The sequence below is a fragment of the Cricetulus griseus genome, chromosome 5 (genome assembly GCF_003668045.3).
Source record: "Cricetulus griseus strain 17A/GY chromosome 5, alternate assembly CriGri-PICRH-1.0, whole genome shotgun sequence".
Classification (NCBI taxonomy): Eukaryota; Metazoa; Chordata; class Mammalia; order Rodentia; family Cricetidae; genus Cricetulus; species Cricetulus griseus.
Window position 1 is genome coordinate 18,856,896 of NC_048598.1, and position 24,330 is coordinate 18,881,225.

Consider the following 24,330-nt stretch of genomic DNA (forward strand, 5'->3'; position numbering starts at 1 on the left):
GTTTCCTCTGCAGTGTTACCCAGAAGACCGAAGGACAATCATTTAAACATAAACTACCAAAATAGAAATGAGCTTCAAGTGCCTGTGGCTGTGACACTGGCAAGGTTTGTCTCCATTCTAAATATGACCAATGTTTCCCAATACATTCACTCAGTTACTTCTAACTTCAATGTGTATTTCCCTCATACTTTGCAGTGAACTGAGGTTAAAATCCAGAAACTCACTTGAACCTTGAACATTTAGCTTGATCTTATTCTATTGACATTAACTTTGCTTTTAGGAGCTGAAACCTCTTCTCTGATGATTTCAAAATATCTTGGTTTTCCTGCTGTCATTGTTTGTTAATGTTTTCCAGGCTGTTAGATTTATTCAAGGAAGAATAAAAAAATAACATTACCAGGAGTACTTTTGTTTCTAATGTTGGACATGGTTATCTTTGTTTTAGGATGGAATTAAGAAATATTAAGGAAAAAATTATCTTTTTATGTCTATTCTTCTTTAATAGCTAACAACAAATTCTCATGCCCTGATTTATGCACAATTACTTGGGAGACAAGATTTCTATCATTTTTTATTTAGTTTTGCACGTGCAGGTGTGTGCAATATATACACATGTCCACACATTTGTGTGTTTGTGTGCACGTGCACACATGTGTATATAGTTTAGTAATCTGAACATTATGTGTCAAGCACTTACTGAACCATCTTTCAGGCCTAACATCCATTCTTTAATGACTAAATTAATTCTGTACTCTCTACTAAGCATTATGCCTTATTTTAGCTGTCAAATATGGACACTAATATTAAATTTTCCCACAAAATTAGTGACTTTATGGAAGATCAGAGTGGCATTAAAGTGGGTATTTATGGATCCTTACTCTTTGGAGATTTTCATGTAAAATTTTCATAGCTATATATTCCCTTGGGCTTTGAATACATTGTGATCCTTACTGCACAGTAAGTTATGAAAACATGCTGCCGTTGAAGCCATATGGTAATTAGTGGCTGCAGATTTGGGAAACCAGTAGACACTGTTCACTACTGAATGCCTCATTACTTGTTTCCTTTATTACCTGGTTCTTCTATGGATAACATACAATGTAAAATACATCATGGGCTTACATAAATGTTACAACACTGAATGGCTGTGCATACCTGTGCATGCTACTGGGCGGGCAAGCTAGAGATTCCCATTAGCAGTTTAAGCCTGAGAGGCACCAAGACAGAACACTAGGCCTGGGGCCGCAGCTCAGTAGAGAAAAGCTTGCCTACCCTGTGCAAAGACTTGGCTTTGACTGACCCAGAGGAACAACCCAAGAATTTCACATTTCTTATAATAGTGTGGAAGGAAAACACTTCGAGGCACATTGAGACAGGGCTTTGCTCTGTTGCCTAGACTGCCCTGAGCTCAGTTATCTTTGCATTCTCCTCAAGTTCTGGGATTACAGGTGTTCAGCCACATGCATCACACTTACACTTTTAAAAGAGTATGAAAGTGTATAATGTGACATACAAACATTATATGACAGACTGTGTGTAAATGAGGTTGAAATTCTGCAAGCTTACATATGAATTAGCTACTTAAATAGAAGAGCTTACAAAAACTCTTATTTGTTTCCTCCCCCTCCTCCTGCTGCTTTTTTAAAAGACTGAGTCTCAAGTAGCTCAAATTGGCCTCAGCTGTGTTACATAGCCAAGGATGACCTTTAGATACCAATCCCCCTGCCTCTGTCTCTCAAGTTCTGGGATTACAGATCGGTGTACCACCAAGTCTGGCATCAAAAAACACACATTTGTAATAGAATAAAGAGATTTTGGTTAGAATATCGAGTCATCCAGCCAGCAACATATGCCATCTTTGGGAGAACCACTGCAGGTAAACTGTATGAGCTTAGAAACAGGACCTCAGGCTTGGCAGCAAGCTCCTTTATCAGATGAGATGTCTCACAGGCCCTCAGTTCTTATTTTCTCTGGATCTATATTTGAAATTCTCAACATCATCACTACAAAGAACCTATATTTCCGATATGAATTCATTCATGCTCAGTTGTCACTTAATAATCAAAATGAAAATCAACCTCAAAATAGTGACAACTAATTCCATGTAATAAAACAGAGAAGGGGGGGCTGGGCTCCATGTTCACCTATAGTACTTGCAAAAAATAAATAAATAAATGGGGTTGTAGTACTTGCCAATCATTCATCATATGTTCTTCCTTTCTTTCAAGATTGATTGAAATTATTTTATTTCAGTTCCTTGCACTGCCTTGTTTATTCCATGCTCTTACTGGAGGGCCTTGACTTGGAGTAACAGTAAGCCGCAGGCCCCTGGCCAACCTTAATGTGTGTTTCTTAGACCGATTCTTAGCACCATGTCAAATATCCCCAAGGTCTTTAACTTAGAGTACCATCACATCAAATGATTCTGATCAACTCATGTTCTCCTTCCTCCAATTCTTCAAGCAATGTGGGGACTAGAGCCAAAGACCAACAAAAAGGACTTTATAGATTATTTTGTAAAGTTATATTTTCATAACACTGTAGAACTCCCATTCACTTTGGGAACTGTTTTGGTGAGTTAAATAATATAAAAACAGGCTTTAGCAATCTTCTGGATGTAGCATGCAAAATTTGCATCCATTCACACTAATCTAGGGTTTCATGTGTCTGTAATAACCCGTCACTTTCAAAACTCAGTACAGATGAAAATTTCTGTGCCACAGTATTACCAGGAGGCTTAAAACATATTTTCATTGCAAATATGCTAATGTTTCTCCTTAGGAGACTGTGTGACCAAGAATGGGAACCTGACCTCACTCTCACACAGGAAATTGCTGTTTGAAATGTAGAAAAATGCATGGCGTTTAAGGGGGTAAAGCCTGTGTTGATTGGACACTTACTGCATTGTTATTGTGTTAAATAAAGTATCTACAAGATCATATTGAGTTCTCACAGCAAATGAAGGAAACTGAGCAATAAGAGATGAGTGAGCCTGCCATACACCAGGGAGTCAAGGCCATCTTCTTGTTTTATTCTGAGTTGGTGGAATATCTGGTATTGTCTCTCTCCTTACTCTCCAAGTCTGCAAGCTCAGCATGGCCATAACTTCTACTGAGGGAAGACTACAACTACATTGTCTTTCAAATGGTGAACAAATCAGTCAATGTCTTCAAGCTACCCGTTGAACAAACATTGATGCAATGAGAGGCAAAAATGAGATGATGTAAGAGTTTTGTAATATAAAAGTTCTCACAGTAAAAACAGAAGTAAAGTTATAAAGATTACTTATTATTGTCAACAAATGATCCCTTTTTCAAGATGGTATACCATAGGTTTCTAGGTCTCGTGGTTTTATTGACTCTTCTCTCCCCTCTTCACAAGAATTGGAATGTCATTTTTCCCCTTTCTTCCTTATTGTGACATTGCTTCACCTTACCCAGGCTGGCGTAGCCACAACACTTCAGGAGCTCATGTCACCCATCCTGGACTTTTCAATAATATCCACAGAAAAGATACAGACTTCACTTTTTAGTGGTGATTCACTACCAGTCTATGCAAAGTAGCGACCTAATGACCTTGGTTTAGAAATGAAAAGATGGCCCTAAAGGAAGACATTTTAAAGGCAAAACTAGGATTTGAATTCCAGAAATGCACCCCAGAGTTTGAACTCAACTACAGCAATACACACCTTGTCATGGTGGAGATATTGGTCTCACATTCACCCTGGGTTCCACCTCTTGTAAAGTTGCCTATCTTTGCCTTGGGATCTGTAAGCTTCCAGAACTGCCTCATAGCTGTAATTTAACATGGTTTTTTAATATCTTATAACCAAAGGTGGACTCATTTGAATTACAACCTTTTGTTTGAGATAGGGTTTGTATAGGGTTTCTCTCTGTGACCACGGCTGCCCTGGAATTTGCTTTACAGACCAGCCTGCCCTAGAACTCACAAGATCTGCCTGCCTGTGCCTCCTGAGTGCTAGGATTAAAGATATGCACCCACTATGGCCAGTTGAATTACAATCCTTTAAACAGTATTCTAACCTCCTAACAGATGAAATGTCTGTTCAGATTAAATCATCTATAACTGTTGTACTTTTTCATGCTTCATGCTTCCCTTGGTGGGAATAAAATATAGAGTAATGTCGGACTATTTTCTTGGGCTGCACTTACTCACCACCTTTCTTTCTTGTTCTGTAATAGCTACCCTTCTGGAAGCATAACTTCTCAAGGCATACAACCAAATGGATTATTCTATTATGCTTAAATTCATGACAACTTCAGTTATTAACCTCTATCCTTCTATTTCTACCATCTATTTCTTTAAGAATGAAACTGGGAGGAATCTATCCCCCTACTTTTTTGCCTTACTTTCTCCTATTCTATCACTAACCACATATACGTCAAAAACACAGTGATTAGATTTGCCACTAAAAACATAGAGATGTGATGACTGTTTTTCTTGTTTCTAGGAGGAAAAAGTTCAGGAGTTCTAGTTGTATCAATATGGGGACTTCTGGAGATAGTTTTGACTACTCCAACTACTTTTAAATATTGGATTATGAAAGAACTTGACTCCATGTAACTGGCCATTTCTTATCATAAACCATAAAAGGGCAGAAAAGCTTTGGTGGATTTTCCCTTATAATTTTTACCTACAACTGGGTGGAGGGAGGTACTAACACTCTCAGAAGAAGACAGTCCTAATGTTCCCCTATTGTGAATGCACAAAAGCTGAAAGTAACAACATGTCATAGCCATCTCCCTCCTTCAAGAGCCAAGGAACCTGCAGTGGGAGCCATGGTTCTCACACTGATAAAAGGTCAATACATTTCTACAAAAAAATGAAGTGATGCTGCCACAGAAGTAAATCCATTTCTACAAAGTGTTGAGCCTAAAAGGTACCACATGCCCTAAAGATAAAAACCAGGATATCCAGATTTCTACCATCTTTCCTGGAGGCCTCAAGCTTGTTCTTCTAGCCTTGAAATAGTGAGTCTCCCAGCAGTATCTGAAGGAGTTAAGTCAAAAATCCAAATTGGGGAGTAAGAAGTTCCAACTTTGCTTGACTTTATCAATATTGCAAAGGGAATGATGTCATTGTTTGGGGGTTCTGCAAAGACATTCCATGTCACTTCAGTTTTAATACCAGGCTGGAGCCGCTATGGTCTGCCAGCATCAGCAGATAAACAAGACCTGTAGTCTTTCTATTCATCTCTGGATAGTTACTCAGAAAGGCTCTGCAAAATATGACTATTGGGAACTAAACATTTCACTTTTCATTTTATCCTTGTGCCAGAAGTCCATTCCTCGGATAAACACTTTACAAACTGACACTCTAAAAGTCACTAAACATGATAAAGTATGTGTGCATCAGTCCAGGACTGATTGAAAATTCTCTCTCCCATGATGAACGAACAGTTAGATACTATACGAAACCTTTGGAACCTAACAGCTACCCCCTTCTCCCGCCTCTTTTGTTTTGTCTTTATTTTGCATGAAAGATTATTTTTCCATGTCAACTCATTTGTTATGCAATCTTGGCTTTGGTAAAATATCACTCCAGCAATATTACATGCAGAAATAGTATTTAGTTTTAAGGTCTTCGAATTAAAATTCTTCTAAACGTTTGCTTTCTTTTCTGACTATCACTTCCTTTTGAAACTGGTGGTTTCCAATGTCTCTGCTTATATTTAAAATTAAAATATTAAGGGAGGGAGAAGTTACTATATTTTCTTTAAGGGGGTGGCACATTCCTGCAATCACTTGCAATCCCAGTACTCAGACTAACTTGGGCTAAATAGCAAAATCCTGTCCCATAATTCTTAAAATTAATTTTAAAAGACCCTAAGAGGTAGTTTAAGTAAATTATAAGGCATACAGTCAAAGCTTCATCTCATGATAAAAGACATTAATTTATTACTTCAAGAGAATTGTGGTCTTTTCCACCTTTCAATTCCTTGACAATTTTGTACAAGTATATAACGTATCCAATTCATACCAAACCCCTTACTCCCTTGTATCTCCTTTCACTCCTGCTCATCACCCCTACCTTCACAGCTACTTTGCCTCCTGCCTTCATACTATTTTATGTGTGCAGACCTCAGAAAGGTAGACACAGTTTCTGTGATCACGACTGCAATGTCCAGGCCCTCTCAGGCCCAGAAAGCAGCATGTAATAGCACAGCACCTCATATTCGAAACCTTAACTGTTCCTTCACTTAACAAATTACTGTCTTATGATGAGATTAGCTACACAGCTCAGAGTATGGCTAGTGCAGAGTGCGGGGCTAAAGAGCTTACAGCCTGGAGTCAATCTTGAACCCAAGGAAGGGAGGGAGGAACATTAATCGGTCACAGTTCATCTTTATTTTTACCATCCCAAGGAAAGAGACTTCTATTCTGAAATGTTTTACAAACAGTTTGAGGAGCTTGGCAAGACAGCTCAGGGGTAATGTCTTTACTTCCAAGCCTGACAACTTGAGTTGAAGCCCCAAGACCTGTATGGCAGAAGGAGATAATCAACTCCCACAAGTTGTCCTCAGCCTTCTACCTGTGTCCATGACACTTGCACACCCACAGGCCTACTCCAGACATGTCCTCTTTTTCTTTTTCTTTCTCTCTCTCTCTTTCCTCTCTCACATACAAATGCACATAAAGAAAAAAGATTTTAAAAACAGATTATGTAAAAATTTCAGGGACACATGTACACATATATACACATGTATACAGATGTATACACATGCATAATTTTTATGAACACAAAACACAAGCACCTCTAACTGACATGTGTAAAATGTGCACAAATGCCAGAAGATGGTGTCCTTGAAGGTATGAGTGGCTCCTCCCTGTCTGCTATGTGCATGTCTACCAGGCATTACACCTTCCTGGCTTTGACATCCTCTACCCACAAGGTTACCCAGACTGTAGCACAGAAGAAAGTAAGTTCCTGGACAGAATAGTCTAAATATAATTTAAATTTTACTTTTAAATCTCTTTTATCAGTTTAAATGATGCTAGAAATAAGTTCAGTTGGCAACAGAGCAGTTCTGCGGCCCATTCTTTTTCTCTTTCAGAGTTAAGGCCATCCCAGATTGATTCCTGACTATGAATTTAGAGAAAGAGAATAATTCAAAGAAAACAAGTTGAAATTAGCCATCATTTTTAAAGTAGTAGAGATTCCAGAGTATGGAGCCATTGATTTTTACAGCCTCTGTTTCCTCACTCCTTAAACTTAGATAAAAGGACATTTATTAGCAATCTCCATATTTCTATATTTACCACCTAGGAGCTGACACCAATACTAAGCCATTCTGTGGGAAAAGGAAAACCTATTCTGATTGTTGACGTACTTCCACAATGAAAGAAAGTGGTTATGTTAATTAAAATGAATAAAGTGGCAGCTGAAATAAACACAAAGTTGGAGGATACAGTCAGTCTTTACAACACATTGCTTATTGAAATAAGCAACTTTCCAGGGTTTCTTGACTCCCCACAGGAGGCCTTACCCTTTCAAAGGAGTATATGGGGGTGGGTTGGGGGAAGGTGGGGGGAAGAGGGAGGAGGAAAGGGAGGTGGAACTGTGGTTGGTATGTAAAATGAATAAAACATTTTTTAAAAGACTATATGCAAAATCAGCATCATTTTCTGTCTGAGCTTGGAAGATGGCTCAAGTCTATTCTGTAGATGTCCAGGAGAACTGCTAAGTTCAGTCATCTCGCCTATTCAGAAGGGGTGTACTTTATTCACATAAAAAAAGAACTCAAGGTTCCATCTGTAGAATAGAAAATGTGGGAATGCATTTTTAGTAAATAACACTATCATGCTAGTAAATGGAATAAGGAAAATATTTAAAACGCGTATCAAACTTTCTATGGCATATTTTATTTAGTTATGAAATAATAAAATGGGAAAAAAATCAGGGTATGTAATTTAGACAATCATTAAAACTTTCTTGATAATAATTTATTCATTTTGGAAGATATTTTATAAAAGATACAGCACAAATGCCTGTTGGGTGTGATTGTTTTTCAATACGAGCTCACACTGTGCTCCTGTGTGCATGTGTATGTGCCAATGTGTACCCTTATGTATATGTGTACCTGTATGTATGTGCATATGTGACAGGGTATGTTTCTGTGTGCTGTATGCATACATATCTGACTGTCTGTGACTATGTGCACCGGTATGTGGGTATGTGGGTATGTGTGCATGAGTGAGTGTGTGTGTGTGTGTGTGTGTGTGTGTGTGTGTGTGTGTGTGTGTGTGCATGAGTGTGTGTGTGTGTGAACAATGCATTTTTTACTTCATTTCTTTCTATACGTATGCCCCATCTGCATGTCTCCGAGTGGTGTGTGTGTGTGTGTGTGTGTGTGTTTCAATAAATCTTTCCGCCAAAAGCTGCCTGAGCCCCACCGCCATGTGTGTGCTTTACGCCAGCCGCCTGCCCGAGTTAGGCCCAAATGAATATACAGAAACTTGTATTAGGTTCAAAGCTGCTTGGCCATTGACTAGGACTTCTCATCTGTTAGCTCAGTCTTAATTATCATAAATCTATATATGTTATAAGACTTATCTAATCGGAACCCTTAATGGTGTCCCTCCTTGTCGGTGGATCACATTGTGCCACAGGAGCGGAGGGGAAAGAGGGCACTTCCTGTTTCTCCTTCATTTAAATATGAGTCTCGTTGCTATGTCACTTCCTGCCTGGATCATCACTTCTCTACTACATTTCCCAGAATCCTCTTTGACTCCTAGTCCTGTTTAACTTGCTGTCTCATTGACCAAACAGTATTTTATTTAACTATCAATAAGATAAACATACACAGTACATTCCCCATCGTGTGTGAGTGTGTGTGTGTGTGTGTGTGTGTGTGTGTGTGTGAAGTTTTGTGTGCTTGCATGTCTGTGGGCATGTGCATGCATGTGAATTGCACATGAACATTTAATTTAGCAAGCATTTCATGTAGCTAAGTTTCTCTAGGAAACTCTCTCACCAACAATACCCAAAGAAGCTGAGGCCTCAGAGGGCAGAGGAAGGCGAGTCCCAGACACTATGGTATGGTTCACCTGATACATTGCTGAAGAAATAGAGCTTGGCTCCAATGAACCAGTAAGGCTCTGTCCATCACCCAATCCTACCTTCTCTGCCAGGAGCCTCTGTGACAATACAGTGTGATGTGGTGCCTCAAAATTTGAGACACTTCTCTTTTGACGGAGGAAGGGTATTCAGTAAATAAACATGGTCATACTTTATCATTCCCACGTCTGAACCCCAACTCAGCAATCCTTGTTACTTACAAATGGCACTTATTTCTAAAATCAAGTCTGTCACCAGGCCATCACTGGATCACTCACAGAACATAAACTAAGTCTTCTTAAGCATTCACCATATCACCCAAATTTAAATAACAAACAAGCAAGCAAGCAAACCAGGTATTAAGGTGAAAATGCCTTTAAGAGGCTGTCAATACATAAATTGAAATGAAACATCCCAATGTATTTTCTGTCTCAAGGTCAGAAAGGGCTAATGGAAGACTGGGAAATGAAGACCAAGATTGTGAGCACAAACTTACACAAACAGAACAAGTTTGTTTGTTCTAGGTCTTATCCCCAGGATGGATTTCATTTGGCTCATGATAACATGGTACATAGAAAATGACAAGAATAAAGATAAAAAATAGAAAGAAGATGAGACACTGTGGGTCTAAATGAGCACAAATTCGGCTCACCTTTCAACGGGTTCGTTGAGTGAACTGACACATCTAGAACCCAGCTGTAACGAGTATCATGTATGCTTTGTCTCAGTTTTAGCTGACTGTAAGGAAGTCAAGTCAAGAACAAAAGGGAGTGTCATAAAAGACCAAGGCTTTGAGTTCTCATGTGATCCACTAATGGGGGTAGCAGGTATCAGGGTACAGAATATAGCTGAGGCTTTACTGTGCTACAAAGGCGACATGGAAATTTAGAATCTGGTGAAAACTGACCATTGCCCCATAAGCCTGAGAACAGCCAGTCAACCTGACAGAGTAGTGTTCTCAGCACACCAAGCAAAAACATTTCTCCTTGCTTGCACGCAATTCTTCAGAAGCAGGAACTTACTTAGTACTGGCAAACATGGGTCATGGAGAGTAAATATTGTGAGATTTTATTTTTAACTCTGGCATCCTGGGAGTTCTCAGAGTCAGAACTGTTCAGCCAGAGGTTGGTCAGAGGTTATATGGCTTGCAACATGCAACAAAGAATCCCAGACCAGACTGGAGAAGGTTTCTGTCTGTCCTATGCTGGTTGGAGGTCCACAGGAGAGCAAGTACAGGCTTCTAAACTTTCAGTATCAACTGTGATCCCAGAAGGATCATTCTTGTATGTCTCCCATTCTTTCTGTTAAACTTCTGATAAGTTTGGCCAAGCTTAGCTCTCTGTTATACTGCATCATGGGATACAAGAATGCTCTTCATTTTTTTTTCTCTGCCAAAAGCCTCCAATTTTTTCCCTTATTGACAAAGTCTTTAGATTTGAAATTCTTCCAGTTCTATTCCAAAAACAGCCAGGTCTCTTAGGCAGAGCAGCAGGAAGAAGACAGTGGCTCACTTCGCCCAGAGTGACACTTGCAAGGAGAACCCCGGGTGCACAGCCTCTTGCTCTCATGGTTTCCTCCTCACAGACAATTTTCTACCATCAGGTGGTGTGTGTGTGTGTGTGTGTGTGTGTGTGTGTGTGTGTGAGAGAGAGAGAGAGAGAGAGAGAGAGAGAGAGAGAGAGAGAGAGAGAGAGAGAGAGAGAGAGAACATGTATATGCATGTGTTTGTGCATGTATCTGTGTGTTTATATGAAAGTCAGAAGTTAACATTGGGGTATCTTTCTCTATAATTTTCCACCTTAGTTTTCGAAGCAGGGTCTCCTGCTGAACCTGTAAATCACCCATGTAGCTGGACAAGCTGCCCTACAAGGTCTAGGGGTCCTGCTGCCTATGCATTGCCAGCACTGGGATTATAGATGCACATGGCCATCATCAGCTTTCCACGTGGGAGCCATCAGGCTGAACTCAGACAGGTCTGTGAAGCAGGCACCTCATTAACTGCCCCATCTCCCCAAGCCGGACAGCCACATGTAATCTCTGATGATGACAATTGTGCAACAAGAACACAGTAGATAACATTTACGAATCACTTACAAGTACTAAAACATCCACCAGAGAGCAGGTTATTTAATCCCCTTTAGCAAAGTAAATACTATTTAGCTGATGGTATTAACACTAGTTTAAGGTCTAGCACTATGGCATGTAAGAGACCTGGCTCAAAAGCAAAGGCCCTTAGAAGGGTTAGGCCGCCTTTCTTCACAGAGCTACTACTGAGTGCTGCCTGGGCTACATGGAATTGCAAGAGAAATGATAGAAAGATACATTTTGGGGGAAATGTCAAATGTTTCAGATAACCCATTACTTATTTTTATTTCTAAACATTACAATGACTGTTGTACCAAACATTTTACCATTAGTGTTTTCAACTCATTGAATTTGTGTTTGTTATGATTTATGTCTTGACTTCAGCTTTTGCTTTCTTAGAACTTGCCAACTCTTTCATCAGTTTGCCTAGCACAGTATTTGATATTAACTCAAGAGCTGCTGAATGTGTGGTATCTGTGCAGAGACTACTAGGAACTTGCCCTAATAAAGGAATTTATTCAATAAGATTCTTTCCTAAAGAGGAATCAGTGTCTCTTTTGAGTATGCTTGGTAGTTGTCATGTGTCCTTGGGTGGGTTATGATGTCTAGATAGGGTTGAGAAGTCAGCTTTGAGATTCGGTTAACACTCAAATCAGTAAACTTTAAGGACCACAGATTCCTTTTACAACATAGATGGGCCCCATTCTGTCAGTTGAAGTCCTTCTGCTGAGGAGCTCAAGTAGGAAGGAATGCTGTCTCCAGACAGCTTTCAGAATCAAGATTGCAACATCAGCACCTCTGGATTTGCTTGGCTAACTGTAGACTTGCTAGATTCTATAAGCATGTGAACTGGTTTTCTAAGTCAATTTCTCAGCTTTCCCTCAGTCTCACAACCCTCTATGCCCATATCTTCCTCCAGTGCTCTTTCTGTAGATACATTCCCTCGTCTTTCTCTTTGTTACTAGTCAGTGTTTTTCAGAAAAAAAGAAAAAAAGATTTTCCCTAGAAAATGACTAAGAGCAGAGGGGAAGAAGGAGTGAAGACAGAGATGGAGATTCTGAGGTATTTTTCCAACAATTTGTAATGTCCCTGATTACAAATCCTCATTTCAGAAATGCAGCTCACCTAAGGAAGCTCAGGGATTCCTCTGTGCAGTTATTTTATATACTGAAATGGAAGTTTCCTATCGCTAACCCTTCTTTTATTCTTGAAACAAGCTCCTGAGGACTGTTGAGTAAGATGGTGGATTAGAAGCTGCCTCCAAGCTTCAGAGCAAAGAAGAAAAATCAGGATAAGGAAAAAGAACTATATTAAAAGACAGAAAGAGGGGAGACATTCAGGAATCCAAAAAGTAAGAGAAAGGAGACCACACAAACACTTAGGGTTCTAAGAACAAGAATGAGAAGAGAAGAAGTGAGCAAACTCTCCAGGCCCGTGCTGTACTTTGCAGCAGGAGGTGGTAAACAGAGGCTCACCTAAATACAGTGTATTTTATCTTTACCTCTGCTGAAAACTGAGCCCCAGAGAGAAGGCCATTCAATAAAAGATCCCTCAAATAACACTAGAAGAGATAGGCAAACAAGAAAGGCACAAAATGTAACACAAACATGAAAAAGCAAGGAAGCATGACTAAAATATTGTAGCTCCTCAGCTACTAAATTAAAAAGCTGAGGTGGGTAAAATGATTTAAAAATTATGCATGTGTAAAACTGACCTATGACCTCAAGGAAATCACAAATAAATGGACTGAAAAACCTAATGTATCAGTCCAAGATGTGGAGAGAAAAGTCAAAACCAGAAAGCTGGCAGTATGGATGAAAAGTTTACACTACCAAAAAGAAAAAGATAATAACAACAGTAATAACCAGCAAGAAATGCTGGAAATGGAAAGCTATATAATTAAATAAAATTAAAAAACAGTGAAAAATCATCATTATAATACAGTCAACCAATCAGAAGATAGAACAACAGGGAAGGAAGATAAGGTGTTGAGGAATAAGACTCATTATTTTTATGCCAACAAAAAATAAGGACAGCCAAAACAAAATCCAGTTTCTCCATATCTTGTATAATCTTGCATTTCCTTACTTCAGACCCATCAGAAACAGGTGAAGCTGTTCCTTACAACTTAGCAATTATGTGTCATAGCAGCTTTTAGAATTTCACTGTGGACGCAAAGTACATTCTTACATTAGATTCCAACTGTTTGCTTGAAAGTAACAAAACACAAAATATCCTACAACCAATTACTGGTTCCTAGGATTAAAGCAAACAAAAAGTTTTATAAGGCTATTCTGAGAAGAAATATTATATTAAAGGAAAGTGATGCCTTACCATTTATGAGTCTCTGTCAGGGCAGCCTCTTGTGACTCTTGATCAATTTTGGCTAAAAATGCAAGAAGAAGAGGTGAGATAGGTACAGGGCTCTACCATCTCAGAGAATATAAAATCAAAATAACATGGAGTAGATTTAACTATTAATTCTAATGTTCTCTAGCCAGATATTATCTTAACCCTATTAAGGTCACTGATATTCTAGAAATATTAATAAATTGGATTAAATTGACACTAATATGTAGACATAAAAGATTTTTTTTATAACTAACCAAAGGTTTTATGTTTTGGATAATTGATTTGCCTCTGACACAGTGACCTAAGGGATGGATACACTTCTCATATGCCAGGACTTAAAGATCAACACATTGTTGAAAATAATTCTCCCAAGCACAGTTACAACCATCAAGTTGGAAATGTAAACAAATGAAGGTGATACACATTTTAAACTTGTTGTAGTCATGTGTTTGGGGACAGATCTCAAGTGACTAAAATGATCTTCTCTGAAAAGGGGACATAATTATGCACCCATTTTTCTGCAATTTTTGTCAGAGCTGGGGATCAAATCCAGAACCTCTCCTGTACTAGGCAAGTGCTCTATCACTGAGCTCCAAACTCAGCTTTCATTTGTTCTATCTTTCCCTACTCTAAAAATAAAGATGCCTGACATTAACTCACGGATCAGACTTAGAATAGGAATGAAGGTATCAAATTACTTAAAAATCAGACAGTGACTCCATTAACTAAAACATATGACAGCAACTTTCACCTTCTATGAGAAGTAAGAATTCCAGGAAGTTATGGAAATATTCTACAACTCTCCTCTCTTCATCATGCGTATATATTTGGCATAAATATTTCAGAGACACTATTAAGTCAGGCACTCATTATTTTTGGTCTGTTCTAAAGACTGTGAAAGATAAGTTATGACTTCACAAATTAACAATTTCATGATTTTTACCCACCCATAGGTAGAAAACCACCAAGCTATAGGACACTATAGGAAAACATCATTATCACACCTACACAGTCTTCATAACACCTCTCCCATAAAAACAGACCTGCACAAGATAAAAAAAAAAAACCCACTAACAAAGAAGTTGTCTATTTATAATCCTTCCCCACTGGGTAATACTTGGGGCCATTTGGAGAAATCATAAGGCAAAATGGAACAGGGTAAGTTAATCAACTCTACAATCACACACACAAAAAATGGCAGTGTTGTCCAAATAAAACCCATGATCCCTTGGGAATTGTTAAAGTGTCTCTCTCACTACTTAAAACACAATAGCACAGCTTGTGTTCATTAAAATTTTACAGTTTTAATGACTGTTCTGACTGAAGGTCTGTACAGCATCTCTGTTGTCCTGACACAGCGTCAGGCTGACACTCTCTGCAGTGGATGTCAACATTTAACAGGGATCATTTGAGTTGGCAGCAGTTTTTTTTTTCTCCTTTCCTTTCTCTTCTTGTACTTTAGATTGTTTACAGGAGTTTACAGGTCTATCATTAGCAGCACTGAAGACTGGGAAGCACATTAGACACTCCACTCTAAAAGGCTCTAGTGTGAACGGACTATGATAAAATCCAGCCTCAGGGTGCCTAAAAGAAAACAGGGTTAGCTTCCGGAAAAGATTCTAGAATCATATACAGTGCCTTCAAGGGGAAATAACAAAAGCAGCCTGAATGAACATGACTTCGGCAAAGGATATTTTTTTTGTTTGCTCGTTTTCTTGAAAAATACACAGATTAAAAGAATTTATGGAAATAATTTCTGGACTATTTTAGAAGGTCCAAGTAAATGATTTATGAAAATAAAAGCACATGAAATGGATACTCCCAAGAGCTATCTTCAATTCCCATGAGATTAATGTGAGCCACGTGACATTTGGCAATCAGATTCACTTGTCAAAATATGCAAATTATTTGGCACAATGACTACAATGACCAGTGCATGTGAAATAAATGTCTTCCTTAAGTTTTGGAACTGAAGATCTGAAAAACCTTGACAGGAACCAACCACTGTTTTATAATGCTTTGACATCATATCAAGATATAGAAAACATATTCTTGCAGCTTTTTAAATATGTATGTCCTTAAATCATGATAAAAGAGAATAAAGTGAGTCTTGGTATTTCACAGTAATAATTTCTTTTGATGTGTACCAACACAGCTCTTGTTTCAGTGCCTGAGAAAGTTGGCTTAAAAAAAATTAAAAACCAAACCACTTTAATCCAATGTGGCAGGAGATTGATCCATACCAAAGAAATAAAACATAAAAACAGATCTCCTTACCAAACCTAATAACCATGCTACAATAATAAAGTCAAATTAGAATAACAGGCAATGCTTAGGACTTCTCTACTATCCATTATTTTTGCCTGATTTTCAAGCTACAAGGATTTGTATATTGAAAATCTAATCAGCTTTGATAAACAGTCAAATTAGAGATCAAAGAAAGCACATTAAAGGCCAAATTTCAACCCTTAACATAGAGTCAACAATTCAAGGAGCAGGCAGATTTCCTTTTGTATTGTAATCTGAAGGAAAAAAAAATATTCTGAGAGAGAGGCATGGTGGCATAGATCTATTATCCCAAGGGGCCAGATTGGGGTTTGAGGGCCCAAACTTCCTGGCAGTCTGACCTACACAGTGAAACCTTGTTTCAAACTCAAGGGCTGGGGATGGAGCTGAATGGTAGGGCACTTGCCCATTATCTGCCAGGTCTTTGTTCAACATAACAAAATGCCTTAAAAGTTGGGGTGCATACTTCATGTAGTACGAAGCTTTGCACAAAAATGCAATCAATGATTTATTGTCAGAGTCTCCTTTTGGGGTCACTTGTACAAACACTATGACATAGATTTTGACGCTAACTAGGTGACACTGCAAGCTGTGGCTGCTTGGGGTACTGAAGATGAACCCAGACAACTGAAATCAAATGTGATTTTAACCAGGGCTTGGTGGCGCACACCTTTAATCCCAGCACTTGGGAGGCAGAGGCAGAGGCAGGCAGATCTCTGTGAGTTCCAGGCCAGCTTGGTCTACAGAGCGAGTGCCAGGATAGACTCCAAAGCTACACAGAGAAACCCTATCTTGAAAAACCCAAACCAAAAAAAAAAAAAAATACCACCACCACCACCAAAAAATAACTGCCTTCACCAAGAGGTTGGGGAGGGTACAAGCTATTTATGCACAGTGAACAGAATCTCAGCACAGGTGCATCTGCAGAGACACTCACTATGACTTTGCTAAAGGTGATATAGAAATCAAGGCAACTTTCTACATGTACCACAAACAAGTTATATGAATATTTAAATTTCCTGAAGTGTGTGTGTCTTTGTGTCTTTGTTTTTCCTGAGATATAAAATTTGCTTGTGGCAGATTGGTGAGATGACTCAGTGGCTGGAGACGCTTTACTGTACAAGCCTGGTAACTTGAGTTTGATCCCCAGGAGCCATGTAAAGATTCTGCTAAATTGTTCCTTGACCCTGACACACACACACACACACACACACACACACACACACACACACAGCAAGTAAAGTAAAACAAATTATTTGGAGGTAATTTTTAATGGTGCACATGATTCTGTTAAGAGTTTTGAAATCTTGGGTGTTTTTGTGGAGATTTCCTATATATGTACAATCAGCTATCAACAAATGATTAAAGTATGAGCAAGTAATCACTTAAAATTATTTACATTTCAGAATTCATGGAAGACTCCATCCCCCATTCTTCAGAGGGAATAGCTCATTTCTTTTTTAATACATATAACAACATTTGGGAAACAAACCAAACAAACACTACCACTAAACTTCCTAGGAGGCAGCTTTCATCTTTTGCTTTCTTTTATTTGTGCTCATTTATTTTAGCATTAGGGTGTAAGCCTATCCTCTTAGTCTGATTCTACCAAAGCGGCCACTGGCTTGGATGGTTCTGGGCCACTGAGCATGCAAGCAGTTAAAACCAGCACTCCTGAGGACATCTTCACAGGCAGCACGGATGCGGCTTCCCCCCAACCTCTGGCCCCACAAATTATTCCTGGTGCTTGCTGCCCTACTAAGTTAGTCTTCTCACCCAGTGATTGGTGTCCCTGGTCTCTGTCTGGCTCCAGACTCTTTGGCAATGTGAGCCATTTCTCCTGACCTTGTTCCAAAAGACTGTGAGTAAGCAAAGGCACTGAACGGACGCCCTTTCTGAACTTCAGCTTTCATGAGGGAATGCCACATATTCCCAGGTAATTGGAGACAGAGTTGCCTCTGAGTAATATCAGATGGAAGGCAACTCAGGGCCCTTTCATCTACTTGTCTAGGCTCTAAATCTTTGCGCTATTTTTCCTTTTATTTAAAGTGTTAACTAGTTTTGTTTATAATTAGCTATGAATGTGCATTTGGGTCGCTTTTAAGTACAGCCAGTATGGCTTATTCCTTTAGACAGATGCACTGCCTTTCCTCTGAGTCATCCGAGGTTGTCATTTAGCCGCAAATATATTGCTTTTGGTTTTGTGACTTTTAAGACACTCCTCCTTTTGACAATGTACTAAAAGTCAAGTAAATCTGGGAAGGGTTGACATGTCACACAGGATGATTCTGTGAGTATCTTCCATTAGACAGCAGAAGAAAGAGTCAAGCCTCACCTCACTGCACTCCCTGCCCTGGTGCTGCTGAAGCTTCTAGGACAATAAAACAATTGCTCTAGAATGGCTTCGGAGGAGCAAAGCCTGTATCTGGAAATACTGCATTAAATTTGGCCTTTACAGTAATTCATAGCTACCTGTTAGTGCTGAGGTCATATCAACTTTTCATGTAAAATATGTATCATTTTGTCCATATATATATATTTATACATATACACATACATATGTATACACACATACATATTTATCTGCAAACATAAACTATTAATGCTTGTTGTTAACAACACATACAATTGAAAACCACACATACTTAGAAAGTTTGATATATGTGGCTTTTAGCAAAACCCAAACTACAGTAAAGCCATTACAGAACTTGATATATATTCATCTGAATGCTTCCAAATATTAAAAAACCCAAAGTGGACAAGACTTGGGAAAATATTCAATGCACACACATGTGAAACACTCTGTCAATATTGCTACAAGAGTTGTCTATTTCCAACTAGAACAATTCTTAACATCACCTAACTTCAAAACAAATTATACCTGGAAGTGGTGTGTTACTCCATCTATAGGCTTTGGCAATCTCTACTCAACTTCCACTAATGTAGTATAAAAATGAAGACACACCCAGGCCTACTCCTGTCTCTTCCTTTGCCAAGAAACAACTATGCTACCAAAACAGTCAAGAATACACACTGATACCAAGATGACTCTAAATGAGCACCCCTCAGGTGGAAACCAAAACACTATAAGCCATCTGTTAAAATTGCAAACACATGTATCTTAGGGCTGAGCCTTCAATATTAAAAGCGATATCCACTAAGTCTGACTGCTGTATCTGAAACATCAAAATATAAAACAGCTGGAAATAAAAATCTGAAAACCATAAAAGCTCCTCCAATGTGTTTTCTTTTCTTCCTAACATTACTTGCCAAAACAATGTTTGAAGATGAGGGCATTTCAATTCTAGAAATCAAAGCCACATAAATGAGCATTCCAATATTTCAACAAATATTTGCGCATCTATTGTGTTTTGGGGATTGTTTATTGGGGTTCATGTAGTATATTTGTATAGACCTTTGCATCAAGAAAATGATCAATGGGGAGAGAGATTATGGCCATATATTAGACAACAACAATAGCTATATTGGGGTACCACATCCCATGTGCATAATACTAGGCTAATTTTATATGTAATAACCTACAATAATAAACCCCAATGAGGAAGTTCCTTTATTACAGTTTACAGTCCTGCAATTAAAAGTGAAAATGTCACACAAGGTATTAGAAATAAATATTACTTGAAAGTGACAGGATTCAAAGTCATGCCAATGGACTCCAAAGTTGTAATGCTGTCAAATTTCTCGTGAGCACAGACAAACCAGACTCTGATTTGCTTACTGAGACAAACACCAATGAGCAGGAAGTGAAGGCATCCGAGTTTGGACTACAATGATGAGGAAGTCCTAGGCATAAGAAGATATAGAAATCTGAGAGTGTATACAGAAAATGGTAAGAAACAAGGTTCTGAAGCAAACACTCCAGGTGTTAAGAAGGAAGGCTTAAGGAGAGAAGGTGGGAAGCATGACAGGAAATTGTTGAGGACGATGGGCTGTGATGTGATAGCACAAAAACAGAGTGAAGTACACAAATGTACTCAGTTTAAAGTACAGAGATGCACTTTTCAAGCAGGCATGCACTTGTGGACATTGCTGGGGCCATCTTTGTCTGGTTCTAATCTATCGGGAAAGTGGATAAAATGCATAAGACAGTAGTTTTCATCCATGAGAGTATGGGGAGCACAGGGCTGGGAGCTCCTTAGTCCTCCATCTCTCTACATTGCTTTCTAAAAGTCAGTGTCCAGACTATGGGCCCTGGAAGGGGCAACTCACAGAAGCTCATCACCTTGGGGGAGTTGCAGAAATCCAGATGGGACTCTAAGAAGTTGGAAGTGGCTGAAACCCAAGAGGTAGAGGTCCAGAGAGGAAATCAACTTTTCATAAAAGCACAGCAAGAAATCACCCCCAAGGTCTTTCAGAGTTTTGTTAAGTATTAAGTAGCATGTGTCTACGATAGAATACTACAAACCCAAGCAAAGACCTGCTAAGGAAGAACCACCCAAAAGGTCCTTCAAGGTCAATGTGGAAGTCTGAAGAGCCCAGCAGAGAAGAGGTATAGAGTAGCCTTGAGGGCCTCGAGCAGGAAAACATCATGTTAGCACATTCACAGTGATGTTTCCTCTTGATTGCCTAAGCAAGTTTTAAAAAGAGGCCTTACAAGGCATCAGACTGAATCATGTATCATATTTAAATGATATGTCCAAACAAAGTCAAATACTTTGAATTTGCATTAGGCAAAGAAATGTATTGTATTTTATAGTCTATAGCAAAAACACAGCCAGCTCTGCAAATACAACCATCAGCTTCCACCCTATTCTGCATATATGAATATTCTGTAAAGCTGTCCAATTTCTCATCATAAACTGAAAGCAGAGAAGAATTAATTATCAAATTGTGTGTAGAAAAACACACATACAGCTATGACTTAGTATTTCTTAAAGGATTGGTTCCCAAACTGTCATGCTACTGACAGACAGTAGCACTTTTAGGAAGTGGGCCTACCAGAGGGAGATGCCCATGGAGATATCAGATACTGGGACAAAATCTTTCCTCCTCCTCCTTCTGTTTTCCTTTTCCTCTCAAATGCAGAAGGCACACCAGCTTCTTCTGCCAAGCACTCCCAAAGAACAGGGCCAACATGACCTTGAAATGAAACCTCAGAAGCCATTAATCAAAATAAACCATCCCTGTGTTTAAACGGGTCACCTCAGGTCCTTTGTCACATTGATAGAAAGCTGTCTAGCACAACTGTTCAAAAATAGAATCTAAACAAAACTTTACAAGCATTCACATGCTAGAACAATTTTGCACCTGGAAATGTACACACTAGGGAGTGTTCAAGGAAATGAAACCTTAGATCTATATAAACAAATGAAAGGAACTGGAAAGTACTATTTGAGCATGAATATGAAGTGTGCTTTCTCTAAATAACTGACTAAAAATTAGGAATAAGATATTATTTTGTTACAATATATCTAGAACTAAAATGCTCGACAATAGCAAGGATTACAGGAGAAATAGAAGCCTGTCACTTTAAGGTTTTTGTACCAATGAAGATTGGTATGACTGTATTTGAAGATAGTGAGGAATTAAATGGGACAGAACATGAGAGCAATCCTGAAGATACCAAAGGCTGGCAGTGGAAATATGGAACACTAAAACATACCCAATCTATAAAAGGAAGGAATAAAATATCATACAGGATATATATATATATATATATATATATATATATATAAAGATAAATTAAACCCGATCATATTTTTAATCAAACTAATGGTCTAAGCACTCCAACTGAAAGGCAGGGCAGGATTGTTAGAATAAAAACTTTCAGCTCCATGCTATCTAGTGGAAATCCACTTAAAAATACAGACATGTACTTAGATTAGATTGAAAGTCAAAGGATAAAAATGGCATCGTGCAAACACTAATCACAATAAAGCTGACATGGCTGAATTAAAATTAGATGACTTAGACGTTAGAAGGAGAAACTTTGTTAGGGGAAAAAGTCAAGTACTACACTGAAGAAGTAATTCAACAGAAAGACAAACTAATTCTAATTATGGATATATCTAAAATCAGAGTTTAAAAATACACAAAGCAAAAAATGTTATATCCAAAACAAAAAGGAAATGAGACATAACTGAAGGGTGAAGCCAAAAGGTGACTCTGCCAGCACAATGAAAAGAATAGTTAAAATAGAGAGAGAGCGTCTACATTGTGTAGCATTTGGACCAAATTGGACACATAGTACCACAATGAACTGTAAATGGTGATGGACTCAAAGCATCAATGCTATTCCTATTGCTAGAGATTAGAACAATGGCAACAATGAATAGAGACTCTTACACAGCCTTTTAAGGTTAGTTTTTTGGTGGAGAGTGAATTAAATTCCAGGAATAGAGGGCTAAGGGCATTTCATCAGTTGAAAAGCTTTCACCATGATGCAGAAGCATTGGGTGAGAAAAGAAGATAAAGACCATGAGATCATTAAGGTAGGAGAGATGGCGCAGCTGTTAAGAGCACTTACTGTTCTTACAGAAGACCTGAGTTGAGCTCCCAGCACCCATATGGTAGCTCACAGTTGCCTGTAACTCCAGTTTTAGGGGATCCACTGCCCTCCTGCATGTATTTGCTAACCTTTCAGTCTCCTCCATGTATGTAGTGCACATATATAGACATAAAATAAAATAAATATAAAAAGAAAACAGTAAAACATTCTAAAGTATTTAGCTTTCTGCTAATAACAACAAGGAAGTCTGTTCAGAAATTCATGGCAGACTAGGCCTTGAGTAAAATTAACTATAAAAACATTCAATTATTTATGTATTAATCACCTCACATGGAGGACACACAAGCAACATTCTAAACATTCAGTTTAGATGCAGTACAATGAAAATTCACACACTTTGGTAATAATGACAGTGACACCCTATCCTTTTATGGAAAACTAGAAGGTTGTTCATGTTCATGCAATAACATAATGCCAGCATGAGTGGTGTTGTAAAGGCAAGAGATTATTTGGGGCTGGGGGAGTTGATGCCTTGGAATTGGTGTGGAGTAGATTCAGGGAATAGGAACAAAAAGGGAAATGAGCAGAGTGAGGCAGTGTATGAGAAAATTGGCATCATAGATAAGGCATTGATCCAGTAGTTCAACATTTAAGCATGTACTATATACACACTACACATGCTGAGAAATACACATAGTTATATATTAGGAAAAAAGGCTGGTAAGTACAAACATTAACAAATAAGTTTAGACACTTTGACAATGAAATACAGTCATTTGGGAGGACACACTGATACAAATTATTGTAAATAATTTCCAATATTCAAAAAAACAAGGTAGGCCTATATTTTAAACAATATTATGGACTTGCCAGATAAGGGATATTCAGGGTTTCTCTCTCTCTCTCTCTCTCTCTCTCTCTCTCTCTCTCTCTCTCTCTCTCTCTGTCTGTCTCTTTCTGTCTGTCTCTCTCTCTTCTCTCTGTCTGTCTCTGTCTCTCTCTCTCTCTCTCTCTCTCTCTCTCTCTCTCTCTCACACACACACACACACACACACACACACACACACACACACCCCAAGAAAAAAATAAAAGTTAACGCATGAATGAATCTGACATAAAATAAGGAAAATTCTCTGAGGCCATTAAAACAAAAAGGGACAGGAATTCAAAGGTGTAGGGCAGCATTTCCTAGGGCTATCACTGACACTTAGAACTTTTCCTTGCATGGACAAACAGGAAAATAATCTGACCAAGGCTAGAATCCTGCAATGTATCTGGAAGTGGCTTGAAGGCAGAAACTGTACCCCACGGATTAGACCTCGTGGACATGTGTTCACCCTGTAGTAGCTCTGATGGAAGTGGAACCTTCTCTTCAACATGGAGCTGAACCCTCATGGTGCACTGGGCTCTGGCACACAAAGTGCTGTATTAACATGCGAGGATAGAATTTATTTTAAAATAATTCTTGTTTGGTAGAGCCTTCTGATGATTACCCAAAACAAATATAAAGAGAAATAGAAAACATGAACAAGGCCCTAGAGCAAATTCAGACTGAAAACAAAGAGACAAAAACTGAACCCAAGTTGTTGTCAATGCAGCAGGGAACAGATGAGTCAGGACCTCCAGACCACTAAAAGGAATTATTGCCCTTGGACCCAATGTTTCATGATTGACACATCCATGCCTCAAAAAAGCAAATGTGATATAAAGACATTTTTACACAGATAAGAGCAATTGACACCTGTGAGTTCATTGCAAAGTGGCTTTTAAAGGACAGCCATCAGACAGGAGAAAAATAACCTAAGGAGGTAGGCATGAGATGAAGAAATGGTGCATGGAGAAAATACAACTGTTAAACTGAAGCCCAAAACAGAATACTTAAAACAACGATAATTCTCTATTTTAGGAATCACAGAAAGCATAGAATAAGGCTAAACCACTGCAAAAGAGTGACATATAAATAGGTCAGATTAACAGTAAGAGCCTGCAGATTTGTATTGCTTAAAGGGGAGCAAAAATAGCAACATCAGACTTGGTTAAAGAATTGTGTTAACAGAAAG

The 24,330-nt window shown here is 38.6% G+C and overlaps 1 protein-coding gene across 2 annotated transcripts in view; it reads right to left on the reverse strand.

Annotated features, from left to right (window-relative positions):
- Fmn2 (formin 2) overlaps positions 1–24,330 on the reverse strand; it is a 291,955-nt gene that overhangs the window by 60,941 nt on the left and 206,684 nt on the right. For both annotated transcript variants that reach the window (XM_035444830.1, XM_027418908.2), the window contains one exon: positions 13,498–13,549. In XM_035444830.1, the coding sequence (XP_035300721.1) occupies positions 13,498–13,549 (52 nt within the window). The remainder of the gene's footprint in view (positions 1–13,497; positions 13,550–24,330) is intronic.